Source organism: Brienomyrus brachyistius, chromosome 8 (genome assembly GCF_023856365.1).
Source record: "Brienomyrus brachyistius isolate T26 chromosome 8, BBRACH_0.4, whole genome shotgun sequence".
Lineage (NCBI taxonomy): Eukaryota > Metazoa > Chordata > Actinopteri > Osteoglossiformes > Mormyridae > Brienomyrus > Brienomyrus brachyistius.
The window spans coordinates 25,300,917-25,317,993 of NC_064540.1; the positions used below are offsets into that span (position 1 = coordinate 25,300,917).

At 45.1% G+C, this 17,077-nt stretch overlaps 1 protein-coding gene across 1 annotated transcript in view; it reads left to right on the plus strand.

Annotated features, from left to right (window-relative positions):
• Positions 1 to 16,110, plus strand: part of iqsec1b (IQ motif and Sec7 domain ArfGEF 1b) — a 182,801-nt gene extending 166,691 nt beyond the window's left edge. The window contains 10 exon segments of the mRNA XM_049021531.1: positions 448 to 614; positions 1,247 to 1,386; positions 2,258 to 2,287; positions 4,444 to 4,569; positions 5,177 to 5,276; positions 5,528 to 5,689; positions 6,491 to 6,667; positions 10,223 to 10,272; positions 12,088 to 12,255; positions 12,257 to 16,110. Of these exon segments, the coding sequence (XP_048877488.1) occupies positions 448 to 614; positions 1,247 to 1,386; positions 2,258 to 2,287; positions 4,444 to 4,569; positions 5,177 to 5,276; positions 5,528 to 5,689; positions 6,491 to 6,667; positions 10,223 to 10,272; positions 12,088 to 12,255; positions 12,257 to 12,646 (1,510 nt within the window). The 3' untranslated portion in view covers positions 12,647 to 16,110.
• The last annotated feature ends 967 nt before the right edge of the window (positions 16,111 to 17,077 follow it).

The following is a 17,077-nucleotide window of genomic DNA, read 5'->3' on the forward strand; positions in this document are numbered from 1 at the left end:
GTGTCATTAAGTCTCACACACAGCAATACCTTTATGCTTATCCTTTCCAAATACACGGAAGAATTGCAAGCTTATTGGCTGTAATAACTATGCTACCATTTCAGCAAACTAGAGAGCTTGCAGGAAGCAAATTGCTGCTGGCGTTTTGCTGAATGTGATTGCTTTCATGGAGAAACATAAATAAATGTAATCTGGTTCACACACATTTCAGTCAACATTTTGAAGACGCAGCACTTATACCCTTGTGGATATTGTGATGTGGTTCCCATCTTCAGATCCTCCAGAAGATCCTTTGTTGTGGGTTTCCTATTTGGCATGAATTGCCTTAAAACTGACAGCTTTGCAGAAAATGGCCAGTGGTAATTGCAGTAATCCAGTAGCGGTGGGGTATTTCAGAGCCTTGTTTTGCTGCTGGTTCATTGTCCTCTTCAATCGCCTCCCCCACAGTCAGCGCTACTGCATCTGTAACCCCGGAGTGGTGCGTCAGTTCAGAAACCCCGACACCATCTTCATCCTGGCCTTCGCCATCATCCTCCTCAACACCGACATGTACAGTCCCAACGTCAAACCTGAGCGCAAGATGAAGCTGGAGGACTTTGTGAAGAACCTCAGAGGTTGGTCACCAAAATCAGGGGCTCGCGACTAATCCAGAAGAGCGTTCTCGGCTCCCTCTGCGGTTTCGTTACTTATTGCCCTGTCATACATACTACTTGAGAGAGCTCAAATTGAATTTGCGAATGCATTACGGCTTGATTAATAGGCTCTTGAGAAGCACGGCTCATTGCTGCAGTCTTGGCTGGGTAGCATGGCTGACTGACAGAGGTGGATATTTCAGGTCCAGAAAGTACAAATCCAGACCAAGATTTTGTTTCAACCAACTAGTTGAGTACTCTGTGACTGTGACTCTTTATAGTCAATTGGTTGGTTGAAACTAAATCTTGGACTGGATTCATACTTTAAAAAAGAGTGTAGCTGGTTCATTTAGGACAGCATTTCTCAAACCAGTCCTTGGGGACCCCCAGACGGCCCCCATTTTTGCTCTCCCCCAATTCCCTGTCTGGGGCCCCCCAAGGACTTGGTTGAGAAACATCGATTACGGACATAAACCTAACCCAGAGAGGGATCTGGAGTCCGCATCACTCTCATCTTGAGAGGAACGTGCTCCTTGGTGTATGAGTGTGTGTTTCTTTGCATGCATGCATGCCAGACCAGTGAACGCTTACTGACGAAAAGCTGGCCCCACTAGGGGTGGACGACGGCGAGGACATCCCCCGGGAGATGCTGACCGGGATCTACGAGAGGATCCGCAAGCGGGAGCTGAAGACCAATGAGGATCACGTGTCCCAAGTGCAAAAAGTGGAGAAGCTGATCGTGGGGAAGAAGCCGGTGAGAGCATCTCTGCTGTGGGGCTTTTGTCAGGATGCTGCAAGGTGGATTCTGAGATACAGCCGAGATTGTAATCAACTCCTGTATGAGCCGATGTTGAAGGGTCAGCAGAGGCTGAGGAATTAGTTTGTTCTTTGATAGTTTTTTTTTCCCCCTGATTTCATAATGCCTGCCTGAGACCTTCATGGTTGAGGTGTTTAATATCCCTGAAATCCTTGAGAGTCAGGAAGCTGAGATTTTCGGATGCTCCCAGTAATGACCAGTGGGATTATGCTGTCCACAGTGACTCGTGTACCTGTCCCCGGAATCATTTTAGATTCGCCCGAAATTGCTCATCGTTTGCAAGCTTATGCATCTGTCGATAAATCGCTGGCTGACTGCGAAGGGAACAGATTCATACAAGTGCTCAAGCAGGCAGGTTACTGATAACGAATAATTACTCATATAATAATAACAATGTATAATTAGTGCATAACATTGAAAAGCAAGGTGTTGCGATACATGTCCCGGTTAATCTAATGTCCAAGGAGACTTGATACATGAGAAGAAAATGCAATGACATCAGAAAAATTGAAGGATTAAAAAATGTGCATCTCATGTATTCCCAGCAGTAGAGTAGCAGACAGCTTTGTGATTAAGGGGGTTGTAGTTGATGTGCCCTTGAGAATTGTACTTAACTTGAATTGTTCCAATAAGATATCAAGGCTTGCCAGCAAGGTTGCAAGTCATTTTTGATACAAGCAGCCTCTATGCGATGAAATATTATCAAATCATATCTCTGGCAGCACCATGGTGAGATGTTTCACTTCATACTCTGGAGCTGATGTTTGCTAGCTCCTCTTCTGAAGCCCTCTCTGTTCTTGCGTTGCAGATCGGCTCTCTCCACCATGGCCTGGGATGTGTGAGTCCTTCCTTTCACTTTCATTCACCTTCGCTGCTTGTTCACCAAAACTGTGCCTCTCTGTCTTCTATTAGAAGCAGATTTAAAGGGGGTGTGTCCATGTAAACCTCCAGATCAGAGTTTCTCAACCCAGTCCTCAGGGACCCATAGGCGGTACATGTTTTTTGGGTTGTGGGAGTTGTACTTGCACAAAAAATGTTCTGAGGGCAGAAGGAAAAATTATAGATTCAGAGAGATAAGCAATCAGATTGTAGAGGAGCTGGGTCCAAGCAACTAGAAGAGGTGAGACCAACCAATCAGATGTCTTATAAGTAAATTCCTCTTGTAAGTAAAAACACTTTTTTGCACCCTCCCAGCTCCCATAGCAAAACTGTGGACTGTATGCTAGGGAGCTCAGAGGGAGCAAAAACATGACCCGACAGTGGGTCCCTGAGGACCAGATGGGGAAACACTGCACCAGATGAATGCCAGTGTTACAGCAAGCAATAAAAGTCCCAGTTGGTATCGCTTATTCCCACTGCACAGCGAGCATGTGGTCATGAGCTATACAAAGAAATCTTGGTTTTCTGAAGTTCTGAAATTGCTTCCAGCACAGCAGTAAACTGCACTGTTTGCTCAGTTTTCATCTTCCATGAACAGCCTAAGGTCTACAAATTTGCGTGTGCTTTGGTCACAGAACCACCATCTTGCGCCACACTCAGACTAAGAGGAGCTAGTTGCTTAAGAAACAGCGCTGTCAATTGAGTAATAACTAGAAAAGGAGATCACAGATTAGATATTCTTCTGCAGTACCCGATAAGCAATATTGTAATACATTCTGTCGTTCATATCAGCATTTCCCAGTACTGGTCCTTCTGCTGAACAGTGTCGACTGGTGTTATTAATTTAGTGAGAAACTGTGAAAACTGGAACACATCAGGGGCCTGTATCACCAAGCCGGATTTCTTGCTTAGCCGGATAACTTGTCGGATTTAAGGTAGTCTGGGCAAAATGTAATTTAACAAAGATAAATTCTGACAAGTTATCAGGTTAAGCAAGAAATCCGGCTTCGTAATACATTCCCCAGGGAACGTGAGATTTATTTAGGGATTAGGGTCCTGTCAGACACATGAGCAACATGAAAAAAGGAAATAATCTTATTGCAGGAACAGGGACGAATGCAGAAGCTACAGTCGCTGTAATGCTGCACCAGGACTTCTACAGGTCATGAGGGCTCAAAAACATGCAATTCACCAATTATATACACTACACTGCAGAACAAGGGATAGGTGCAAGTGATAAGCAAAGAAATCCTGACTTCCCCTATGAAGATGACTGCTGTCAAGTCCTCATATGTAACGGAATTCCCCTCATTCAATAATGACTATAGCCCTTGAACAATTATTTACTGATGAATCTAATAAAAAATGAATCTAATAAATAATAAATTAACAATCTATTAAACATGTATCCTGAATTAGTGAAATGTAAATGGAATGGCCAAATTAACAGAATGTTAATATTAATGTATCATATTGCTGTCTCAATCAAACCTAATTACCTAAGAACTCCACCACCAAGAACCTGAGTGCAATTTGTTTGGCCAGGAATCCTGAAAGTTGGATAAAAGAGAGTATTACAACATTCTTAAACTGAAGGTCAAGCTGTACTGTATGTATGCGATTTGCGATTGTTTTTTGGGGCCTTTTGATTTAAATAATGTCATTGTCACTTACATGGTCAGTGGGCAGATTTCACAGTAATTTAAGCTGCTGTTGCTTGCCACATGTCCCATGAATTATTTACTCACCAAATCAATCCTCAGATGACTAACTTGGCCATTAATTGAAGGCTGAAACTATATTTTAAAGAGGTCCTGTTGGATTAAATAGCACATGTGAGATATCAGCAATTAATGTGATCATTTGAGCAATTAAACAAATCCGAGAAGACAAATTACGGTAAATAAGTCATGCGAGAACCGACGCATTAATTAGTAAATAGAGTGAAACCCAACCAGGCCATCAGGGATCCCCGGATGGTCCCATCAATTTGCCGGCTTCTTTCTATGCAGCGATGCTTCCTTTTTAAATCTCTCGGATCCGCAGGCAGCGCGGCGAAGCTCGCTTCCCTTCCCCTCGCTCACCCTGACGTGCGCCTGACTCTTTTCCGTGTAGGTCCTCTCCCTGCCCCATCGCAGGTTGGTGTGCTATTGCCGGCTGTTTGAGGTCCCGGACCCCAACAAGCCCCAGAAACTGGGTCTGCATCAGCGGGAGATCTTCCTGTTCAATGACCTGCTGGTGGTAAGGGGTCTCCTTAACTTCCAGCACTGCAGTGGCCCTTTACTGCTGCCTTGCCTAGGCGAATTAAATCATTAAGGCTATTCAGAATTTCCTCAAAGAGATAGAAGGAGTAATTAATGTGCTTTCTTACTGGGAAGCAGCAATGTACCTTAATGTGTTCCCTCATTATCTATAATTTGCCGGAAAACAGAGGACGAGGCAAATATATATATATATATATATTTCCAGCTGTGTTTTGGGGTTATAAATAACATCAGGGTATATTCCTTATGAACAAAGAAATAAAAAATGTACTTCCTCTGAAAACTTTTCAATGTCAAAGAAAATTGTAGATATCAATTCAGACTCCCCTGTTGTGAGAGTAAATACATTGCAGACTCAAACTGTGTTGTTATTGCAGATGTTATTGTTATCGGTGTGAAATCTCTAGCCTCGGCTTCACATGTCATGTTGAAAATATCAATAAAGCTTTGAAATTCCAGGATGGGGCATGAAGGGGCCAAGTAATCAATATGAGACCCAACAAAAATAGGACAAACTATGTTTATTGATCACAGCAAAGACATCTGGGGATGACCTCTGTATGTCCGATCGGCCTCTGATTTAGGTAACAAAGATCTTCCAGAAGAAGAAGAACTCAGTGACATACAGCTTCAGGCAGTCCTTCTCGCTGTATGGGATGCAGGTTCTCCTCTTTGAAAATCAGTGTAAGTGAGATCCATAAGTACAACCTTCATTGACATCAGATCTTCTGTGAACTCATGTCATTGTCGTCCTCAAAGCCCATGTGCTGGAGCCTCAAATTACCCTACTGATAAGTGTTATGTGAGAGGAGGGGACTGGAGCACTTCAGTTTCTGATAAACTTGGGTATTCTGACGAATGTGAGCATCGTATTCCACACTGACTAAGCCCTGTGCAATCTGCCGTCCTGAAGATTTCTTGCTTTACTCCTTCAGATTATCCCCATGGAGTCCGACTCACTTCCGCCATCCCCGGTGCGGATATCAAAGTCCTCATAAACTTCAATGCCCCTAACCCCCAGGATCGCAAGAAGTTCACGGATGACCTGCGGGAATCCATCGCAGAGGTCCAGGAAATGGAGAAGTACAGGATAGAGTGTGAGTTTCCCCACACGTGCTGTGCGGCTCACCGGTCGTTGGAAGGTCGCTGGTTCAGGTCCCAGGGTTGGCAGAACGATGTCCCGTAGGGCCCTGGAGCAAGGCCCTTAACCCCTGATGGCCCCTTTTATTTGCAAAAAAAAATGCCCCCTGCAATCTGTAAAAACCAAAAGTATTTTGGTCTCCTTTGCGAGCAAATCCAGCATGTGAGCAACACAACAAAATACAAGGAAGGCAAGATTCGAAGATCGCTGTGAGATTTCGCATCCCAAAACATTTTGTGTGTCGTCTGCTAGCCTTCGGCCGCCATCTGCAGCTTTCGTAAGACTAACAATAAATTCACTCATTTACAGTAATTTCTGATGCTGACCCAATAATATATGGAAACCGCGGCGGGGAAAGTTGGGATGCAGAATGGTGGACTGTGTACAGTGTTTATATTTTTCATGGTTTGTGCTCGGAGTTATGGGAAAATGGTATTTAATAGGATTTCATAAGTTGGTTCATAAGGAGGATCAATTGAGGCTGAATAAGGAAATAAAAGCTTGAATTAGGGAAAGAAAGAGAAAGGCAGTAAGAGCAGACAAGGTGACTCCTGAATGACTGGTTAGATTGTTTCTCGTGACACCGTGAGCGAGGGGGAGGGAAACGAGCCTCACTGCGCTGCCTGTGGATCTGAGAGAGATTTAAAAAGGATCACATCCCCGGCAGAGCAGCTGCAGACCAGTTGCTGTTTGAGAAGATCAGTCGCTTCTGAGTGCCGGGTGTGACTGTGCCCTCACCTGTCCCTGTGTCACACAGCGGAGCTGGAGAAGCAGAAGGGCGTGGTCCGGCCAAGCATGTCCCAGAGCTCGGGCCTCAAGAAGGAGGGGGGCAACAGCAACATGAGCCGCGCCAGCCTGGACGACAGCTACGCCATGGGAGAGGGCCTGAAGCGGAGCGCCCTCAGCAGCTCACTGCGCGACCTCTCCGAAGCAGGTGAGGCGCTCTGCAAAGCGCTTTAGGATCTTTCCGATAGCTTCCTGCTGCGCTGCGCTAGCCAGCTCGACGCCTGCTTGAAGCTAAACATGGCAGGAGACCTAGCAAAACGTGCTCCCTGTACGCCGCGTTTCTGGCTGATAGGCCTAATGTGTATGCGAAGATGGCAGATGGGTCTATATGCATATGTTCAACCACAAGGTGGGGCTGCAAAATGAGACACTGTCCCGGGTTCGATGCAGACGTGAAGGGTCTGCATTTCACCCCGACGAGTGAAACTGAATGCAGATCTCTAATTTTTACTCCACGTACCTCAGTTTTGCGTTTCCCATTATTGTTATCTGTTTGAATTTCTAATTTGATAACCTTACAATTTCTTTTTGTTTTTAACATGTTTTGTTCACTATTGCGTATTTACGTTTTTGTCATCCTTATGGCATATTAAATTTAACGAGATTATATTGTACTTTCCACAAAACTTACTTTGGATATTATGTTTAGGAAGAAAAAGTCTCAATGATTAGCTGCAAAAAAAAATACCGTTAAGCATTTTCTTAAACTACTTGAAAAGCTTCCATATAGTATAATTCAGTTAAATATTCCTCTTCTAAATCATTTTTTTCTTAATACATGTGTAATACGGTACAAAAAAGATACAAGTGACTTTGTTTACAATGAAGAGAGATGATACTCTTCTGAAATCACTCTGGATTTCGTTTGGGGTTTTTTCGTCGTTTCTTTAGTTTCATATAGTCCATGCAATGAAGTCTGGCACTTTAAAAGTCTTTTCAGTAGTTGTTGCCTAGCGATCTTTGAAAGATTTAGTATTCCTGAAAATCCAGGATTTTTTCCATTGATCCTTATGATTTCTCCATGCTGATGTCCCCCTCCTTGATGCCGACCCATGCATTAGCTCTCTGAGACTTGCTCGAAAGAGCAGAATCTTCAGTTTCACTCCCAAAGATATAACCTTGCCTGTGTTTGCTTACAGCCCCTCCTTATCTGCATTAGCCAGCGTGCATTGTTTCCTTTTCTTGCACTTGTATCTGGGAGAGCACAGAGTAGCCTGTATTTATGTAGCTGTCACTGGTGCCTGTTTCAGTCAGAGTGGATTTCCTACAGGCAATTACCTCCAAGTCCAAATCTATAAAGACCCCATTTTTCCCTGCTGTCGGGACCTCGTCTTGTCATGCAGAAAAGCACTTTTTGTAGCTTTTGGTAGTAAAATGGTCCAGTTCGGCTGGAGTAGAGCAGATGTGTGTTAAATGGAGCCGTGTGGGTGGAGTAGGATCCCCAGGGCAGGGCTGACAGAGCCAAAACTGCAGCTTGTCCATTTTAGGAGTATAGCAGCAGCTAGTTCGCCTTGGGAATATAGCAGCAGCTACTTTACTTTGGAAGTAAAGCACCAGCCAGCCAACCTTTGGATTTTAGCAGCAGCTAGCCCACCTTTGGAGTATAGCAACATCTATCCCATCTTTGAAGTATAGCAGCAGCTAGCCCACCTTTAGAGTATAGCAGCAGCTAGCCCACATTTGGAGTATAGCAGCAACTAGCTAACCTTTGGAGTATAGCAGCAGCTAGCCCACATTTGGAGTATAGCAGCAACTAGCTAACCTTTGGAGTATAGCAGCAGCTAGCACACATTTAGAGTATAGCAGCAGCTAGCCCACCTTTGGAGTATTCCAGCAGCTAACCCACCTTTAGAGTATAGCAGCAGCTAGCCCACCTTTAGAGAAAAGCAGCAGCTAGACCACCTTTAGAGTAAAGCAGCAGCTAGCCCACATTTAGAGAAAAGCAGCAGCTAGACCACCTTTAGAGTAAAGCAGCAGCCAGCCCACCTTTAGAGTAAAGCAGCAGCTAGCCCACCTTTGGAGTATAGCAGCAGGTAGCCCACCTTTAGAGTAAAGCAGCAGCTAGCCCACCTTTGGAGTATAGCAGAAGCTAGGCCACCTTTGGAGTCTAGCAGCATCTAGCCAACCTTTAGAGTATAGCAGCAGCTAGCCCACCTTTAGAGTATAGCAGCAGCTAGCCCTCCTTTAGAGTATAGCAGCAGCTAGCCCACCTTTGGAGTATAGCAGTAGCTAGCCCACCTTTACAGTATAGCAGCAGCTAGCCCACCTTTGGAGTCTAGCAGCATCTAGCCCACCTTTAGAGTATAGCAGCAGCTACCCCTCCTTTAGAGTATAGCAGCAGCTAGCCCACCTTTAGAGTAAAGCAGCAGGTACCCCTCCTTTAGAGTATAGCAGCAGCTAGCCCACCTTTAGAGTAAAGCAGCAGGTACCCCACCTTTGGAGTATAACACCAGCTAGCCAATCCTTTGGAGTATAGCAGCAGCTAGCCCACCTTTGGAGTATTCCAGCAGCTAGCCCACCTTTAGAGTATAGCAGCAGCTATCCCTCCTTTAGAGTATACCAGCAGTTAGCCCACCTTTGGAGTATAGCAGCAGCTAGCCCACCTTTGGAGTCTAGCAGCATCTAGCCCACCTTTAGAGTATAGCAGCAGCTAGCCCTCCTTTAGAGTATACCAGCAGCTAGCCCACCTTTAGAGTAAAGCAGCAGGTACCCCACCTTTGGAGTATATCAGCAGCTAGCCCACCTTTGGAGTATAGCAGCAGCTAGCCCACCTTTAGATTAAAGCAGCAGCTAGCCCACCTTTGGAGTATAACACCAGCTAGCCAATCCTTTGGAGTATAGCAGCAGCTAGCCCACCTTTGGAGTAAAGCAGCTAGACCACCTTTGGAGTATAGCAGCAGCCAGCCAACCTTTGGATGTTAGCAGCAGCTAGCCCACCTTTGGAGTATAGCAGCAGCTAGCCCCCCTTTAGAGTAAAGCAGCAGGTACCCCACCTTTGGAGTATAGCAGCAGCTAGCCCACCCTTAGAGTAAAGCAGCAGCTAGCCCATCTTTGGAGTATAGCAGCAGCTAGCCCACCTTTAGAGTAAAGCAGCAGCTAGCCCACCTTTAGAGTAAAGCAGCAGCTAGCCCACCTTTGGAGTATAGCAGCAGCTAGCCAATCCTTTGGAGTATAGCAGCAGCTAGCCATCCTTTAGAGGAAAGCAACAGCTAGCCCACCTTTAGAGTAAAGCAGCAGCTAGCCCATCTTTGGAGTATAGCAGCAGCTAGCCCACTTTTAGAGTAAAGCAGCAGCTAACCCATCTTTGGAGTATAGCAGCAGCTAGCCCACCTTTAGAGTAAAGCAGCAGCTAGCCCACCTATAGAGTAAAGCAGCAGCTAGCCCACCTTTGGAGTATAGCAGCAGGTAGCCCACCTTTAGAGAAAAGCAGCAGCTAGCCAACCTTTGGAGTATACCAGTAGCTAGGCCACCTTTGGAGTATAACAGCAGGTCCCCCACCTTTGGAGTATAGCAGCGACTGGCCCTTAGGCTGAGCCTCCACTCCACGGAAACGCCAGCCCCATCTTCCCCCCTCCATGCTAGCCCTGATGGACCTCCTGTGTGTCCTCTGTGCCCCCAAATTCGGAGGAAGGTATATACGCAGCTATATATGGCCCAGGTGTGTTCTCGGTCACTAATCTGTGGTGTTGAATGTCCCGGCCAGGCAAGCGGGGGCGCCGCAGCAGTGCAGGATCGCTAGACAGCAATATGGAAGTAAGTAGGAAGCAGCCGATGTCTAGCTACTTTGTAATGTATGCGCTTTAAAAGAAACGCATTTAATTTCACCATTGTTTCCCTTATGGCCCCCCTCCCCCTGCTTCATAGCGCACCCATCGCTTGTGTACCGTTTGGTTAGCGTGTTAAACTTTGCCTCGTCTTGATTAATAATGCATGGCCTTCCATCATCATACATGTCCGGCTTGGAGGCCTTCTGCACGTGGTTATGGGGCTTGGTGTCCAGTACCATCGTCCATTTGGGGAGCATGAATGGACTAATCCCACTAATTCATGCCTTCGTCTCCCAGCCCACGGTGTGTCATGTCGGTGTAGCTGATCGTCTTTTGCCTGATGTCTTGGCTTGTTTTACTTTTTTTTCTCTGAATTTTTTTTTTGTGTGACCTCAGCACAAGTGAAGAATGTTTTCAGTGTCAATTGTCCCAAAAGCCTTTGTCTTGATCCTTAATCACTCATGGGAGTTTTACTACATGGGAGTTTAGAAAAATGTTCTGAGGGCAGATGAGGTGAGTCTAAGGAGGTGAAACCAACAAATCAGATGTCTTGGCCCCGCCTCCTCTAGTTGCTTGGACCCACCTCCTGTACAATCTCATTGGTTATCTCTCTGGACCAATAATTTTTTTGTTCTGCTGTCAGAACGTTTTTGCTTAAGTAAAACTCCCACAAGCTTCTGATTCCCTCCACCATCAAACCACACCAACCCTAGTTGAACTCACTCTGTTGAGGGCAGAATAGAACATGAAGGCAAAACATGTTAAACATTTGCAAATGATCCAATCTGATTGGAAAATGAGGGTTAGGTGCAAACTCTTTCATCGCTATGAAAACCTTTCCTGTTTTGGGTGGGAATTGGAGTTCGAGCAACATAACTTCCTCTGAGGTGCCTGCATTCCTGTACTTCATTCACCATCCTCTGCTGGCCGTTGTGACGAAGGTCATCTGACGCGAAGTGGACATCTTTTAGCGACCCAAAGCCCCCGCCAGCCGCATCCATACATGGACTGAGAAATGACAAACTAACAGGATAATGCAGGCTTTGCTTTTATTCAGCACTAACCCTCTATAGAGGAGAAGCTGTCCTGGTCCAGCTTTGCATGTGGCGCATGCCTATCTGGGATCTGCTTCATTAAAGAGCCGGAAAGTGGCTGATTTAGACGCTCGTGTTGTTTCTACCTCTGTCTCTTTAACATGGGGTGCCCTGGAACCCCTGCACTTAACACCATACCAGAGTTTTCTAATCTGGTCCTTGGGGACCCGTAGTAGGTCCATGTTTCTGGTCCCTCTGACCTCCCTACAAAGACTGTCTGACAGGGAGCTGGAAGGAAGCAAAAACGTGGACCAGCTGTGGGTCCCCGAGGACCGGATTAGGAAACACTGCTTTACACCTGTCACCGCAGAGTTATGTTAAATTACTCAAATAGCAATAAGTGTGATGCTAGGATATTTATAACACTGATAATAGAAAGCATTGATTCTTATTTAATTAGTTTATTGTGGTTCCTAAATCAAAATACATTTTATTAATCTTTTCTAAACAACTAGGATGCTATTTATAAGGCCTTGAGGGATGGTAAGACACCAAGTTAGATTTTTAAATATAGATTTCAAATTATCCGGACACGTGTTGGGGATTAGCAATAGCTTTCGAAAGCAGATTGATTTAGTGCTGCCTTTATATTTGATAACTGTCTGCTGTGTGTGGATGGAGCAGCTGGATTGGCTGTAGGTGGGTGTGGGCGTGGCAGAGAGCTAATGTTACCATGCCGACATGTTTCCGCCCTTTCTCCCTGACAGGGGTCCATCATTAGCAGTCCCCATGTGCGCCGGAGGGCCACCTCCACCCGCGAGTGTCCGTCCCGCAGCCAGCAGCCGGCGCAGCTGCCCAACTCCTCCTCCATCCTGGGGACGCTGTTTGGCGGCAGCGGGGGTGGCAAACGAGTCAAATCCCCGTCACAAGGCCATGTGCCGCCGCTACCCCCCGCAGCACCCCACGCTCATCTCGCACACGCCGCACTCCAGTGCAATGCACCACGGTGCTCAGGTGGAGACGCAGGCCCAGATGCACGCGCACCACGCGCAGTTCTGTCCCGCTCAGCAGAACCCGCCTCCGTACCACCATCACCACCACTACCACCCCCCCGCTCACGTGCAGTACCACCAGTCGCAGGGCGCCCACGCCCCCCACAGCGGGCACGGCCACGTGGCACACGGCCACACCCCTCACGCATCACACGGCCACGCCCAGCACCCCGCTCACTCCCAGCATGCCCCACACCACCACGGCCAGCAGCCTGCGCCCCCACCAGCACCCAGCACAAAGCCCAAACACAGTGGCATCAGCACGATCGTCTGAGCTTGGGTGGAGGAGGTGGAATGGAACGCTCCTCTACAGGCAGAATTGGTCGGAGGAATGCTTCCCCCGGCGACGAGACACTGTGAGCCGCCGGCCAGGATGGCAGGACGCTGTGGAGAACATGTACTTCCACTTCAATGCGAGCCCGTCAGCTGCAAGAAGTGAACCTCACACTGTACACGGCTCTGCCAGGGAGTCCCATCGCATTTGCCCAATGCCTCCCAGCTCTTGAGAGCGACCATCACACAGCTGAGAAACTGAGAAGCTGAGATCTTACTAGGCTGATCTTCTAGTTAATCTCCCACCACAGGAGGTCTTCCTGTCAACGCCACCGTCTGAAAACGAGGCATATTCACACGCTCTGGCTCCAACTCACTTAGCAAAGACAGATTACTCACGGGCTTCTCGCAGGCATACTCAAACTATCTTCTGACTACTGTTCAAACAGGTCAATTGTTTTTCTCAAAATAGTTCTTACCATGTGTATGTTGGTCCGAATAGAATATATATAGTAATTTCAACTAGGAGAATTAACAAATTTTAGACCAACAGCCGGGAGTTAACTATTGAGAATCTGTCATGAAGAGTAGCTTTTCCAGTATTTACTGTATCCGTAGATCACAGCTTCCTGTGATACCTGTTATCAGTCATTAATGTGCCAATTATTAAAGCATCTATCTATTTTAGTCTAAGGATTTGCTTTGTGTATACTGTGCATATAGTATTTTGTAAAAATGATAATGCTAGCATCAGATATTACTGATATCAAATAGGATGGACGGAGGCATCTTAAAATTCTCAGTATTATATCCTAAAGTAGCAGGCGTAGTCTCTCAATGTAGATACAAACTGAATGCTCTTAATAGGTAGGCTGTTCCCTGACCAGGATTATCTCCAGTTGCCTTCGGAATAGAATTCTCGAGGATTCTAGAATGCGGCTGCAGTCCTCCCGCATCGCCCTGTGACGTACTGGTCCTCACAGCGGGCCCCCTCTCGGTAAGCCTGCACGGCTCAGGCGCGGGGGGGGAGGCGGCAGCACAGCCTTGGTGGACCGGTCCTGGCTGCACGTGTACCATGGTTTTATTTTTTTAAGACTATTTTTTTAGAGATGAATAAAACAAAAATGAAATACTGTACATCATTATATTATGTCTGTTAATGGTTTCGGTGTGGTTCTTGGAAGCAGACAAAACAAAGGTTTATTTTTCCCATGGGAATTGGAAGCAGACAGGTGGGGGCAATCATTGTTCAAAGCTCTCCTCTTTTTTTTCCTCCTCCGAGTCCCTAACATGGGATTGAACATTCTCAGCTGGCTGAGTGTGCCCTTTTATTGCAAGTTTTCACAGCATGTAGCGTTCATTGACTGTTAGCGCATGGCCCCACCTGAGCGCACACTCGGCTGCTTGCTGGTTCCCGGGCCGGCGGCCCACCTGTCCTGGACCGAGCCCTCATGATGGAGGGACCGGGCCGCAGCCACCAGGGTGTAGCACTCAACCGGAGGGGCGTTTCGTAGCTTCCGTGCAGCGCTGCAAGACTTCCTTCCTTAATCGTTTTGTTATGATTATTTTGTTTCATTACAGTGACTTTACCACGTGATCATTTCCCGTGCTGTGGGCATTTCTCACATCGGTGGCTTTGAGGCTTTTTCGGGTGTAGGCAGAAGGGTGGGGTAAGATGCAGCATAGTGGTGCAAGAGGCAGGTTTAGAAAGCTATTGGCACACCCCTGCATTCGCTTTAGCAAACTCTGTGAAATTCATTCTTACGCCGTGTTCCCCCAGAGCAATACAGATTAAGAGTTTAATTCCATCATTCTGTTCCCCATTGATTAATTGTTCTAATTTTATGTGCAATATATACATACATCTGTATTTCATTTTATAAATTCACTCATCCTGGGTGTCCTTTATTTGAGTCCATGTCTATTACATTTTGTCTTTTTTGTTCTGAAAAACATTCTCTTAACTCAGACTTGAGTGTTTCCTTGATATTTCAGGAACCTGCTTTCTGCAGTGACGACGAATGTAAAAGAAAATAATCTTGCATGTAATCTTAATATTGTGAGACTATTCTCTACATATTGTATATTCACAATATATATCAGTGTTACTGTTGACTATTGTTGAAGTTAAGTGATCACATATTAAAATATGTAGACTTCTCTTCATACCACTGTGTACCAATGTAGAATCTGTTATTGGGTGGTCCAAAACAGATATATTTCATTGATATATCTTCTTCCATTTGTCTCAATACTGGAAAACATACACTTCAGTGGTGCAAAAAAAGTGTGTATGTACATACCTTTGTAGACTCTTCAATTAGGCAGTGTGTATGGTGTCCAGTTTACACATTAGGAGTGAAACGGTTACTTATTTACTCACAACTGGTATGGTAAATATATGTACATATACACATGCCAACACAGGCACTTAGCTGTGATAAATTACGTAATTAGTATACTAGACAAATCTGAGATTTACAGATTTAAAATAAATCGGCGAATTCCTAACATCAACTATGTCAACAAACACTCGCCAGTGAACAATCCGGAAGAACATCGAAATAAAATTTCTACTAGACAGCCTTAAAACTGGTATTTACTGGTGTAACTGGGAGTCATTTGAGTATCTCAACATTTTGTTTGTTTTTTTTACATCCTTTCAGTTCATTAATAAACTCTGTAGTAACGTGAAAAGCGCTTGGCATACATGATCCTCCAGAACACGTCAGCCACGTCCATGATATTCCGCACGGGACGGAGCCCCTCCAACAATGGAGCACATACCGCCAGTCCCTCGTGCTTCTTGCTAACCAGTGGAAGCGCTTTTGCTCTCTTTCTTTTGTCTTTTAAAAGCTTGATGTTATTGGCCGTTCCATTTTACATGGTTTGTTACTGGAGCACAGCACACATCTCATTTCTGTACGCGAAAAACACCACGCACTTTGGCCCAAAAGCTGAGGACTTTCGCAATGTATATAACTGAAGGGATGGACTATAGCGAAATCTCAAGGAATATGTAAAGGAATGGGAAGTCAGGGGTTGTTTCGTTTGGGGGGGGGCTTGGTGATGGGGCTGCCCGAGTGTCACAGGGAATATTAAATTGTAAATAGTCTGTATATTATTAGTACTTCTATACAGCACCTGTAGTGATATTGAGGGGGCACCATACCTTCTCCCTAGAAGAAAAGTCATCTCATATCTGCTTCTGCTTCCAAACATATCGAACTGTCATAGTATCTAGTCAGTAAAAACAGACTGTTACATAATTCTCTACAACTTTTTCGTTTTCATCTCGGGATGCTTCTGTCCCCTCAGACTTAAGGCCCATTTTGTAATTTAAAAGGGAGAGAACGAGTGCTTTCATTTTAATATGCATTGTTTGTAAGTAGATAAGACCCTATCAATGTAACACTATAACTGTGACAATGTTGAGAACGCAAAAATAAAAGAATATGAGACGAACGCCTCTGTAAGCCTCACTCTGCGACACTGCCTTGTATTCTCACTCACTGCTGCGATTTTTACTGTTTTAATTCAATGAAATGAATTCATTCATTTTGTGTACAGTGATTTCAAGTTGAGTGTCAAAAGCATCAAACAAGCACATTTTGTCACCATAAATTAAATTAGGTTTGTACTTTTCGATTTATGTATTTATTATGATTTTATTTCAGTTTGCCTTCTCTAAAGTCTTATTGGGTTCAGTAACCAAGTAATGGCCATAGGATGTTTGTTATAATGTTTAATGTCAAGAGGTCAAGGTCATTAGAGTCATTTCTGTATCTAAGCCTGTGACTACAGTCATGTGACTGAACAGCTGAGCAAACTGATGGCGAAGTGAAGTACCCAGCATTGGCAGGCTTAGTGTCCCATGCTCTAACTGTGACTTCTGATTTCAGTATCTCTTTCTGGTGACATTAAAAGGTTAAATATCAGTTAATTTCTTTGAATCTTAAATTATTCCTCTCCATAATTAAATTAGTGTCTCACCTATCGTGGCAATATTTTCAGATGCCGATGTGAGCTAGGTCACTGTGAATCCATCACAGACCCTACTAAACTGCCTTATATTATCTTTAGGCAGGTCAAATCTAATTAAACAAATGTGTTTGTACTTTGTGTGTGCTGCCCAAGGAACCATGCTGGAAAACTGCCCTTGAATTGAAAAAACCAAGACTGCCTGAGATTAGACGGTACAATTTTTGAAACACTGAACAAGTGAATGACAACAAATTAAACTAGAGCGTCAAATAGAATATTTGCAGGCAACTTCACTATACACTTTTTTTTCTTCTAGTGTTAATATGTCAATATGTCTGCTAAATTAACGAGTCACCAGAACGTATTTGTGGCTTAAAGTGATATTGGCCCAGTCATTCTTTGTCGCTGTTGCACAGCACTTGTGGAAAATGCTACAAGCAGCTCGACA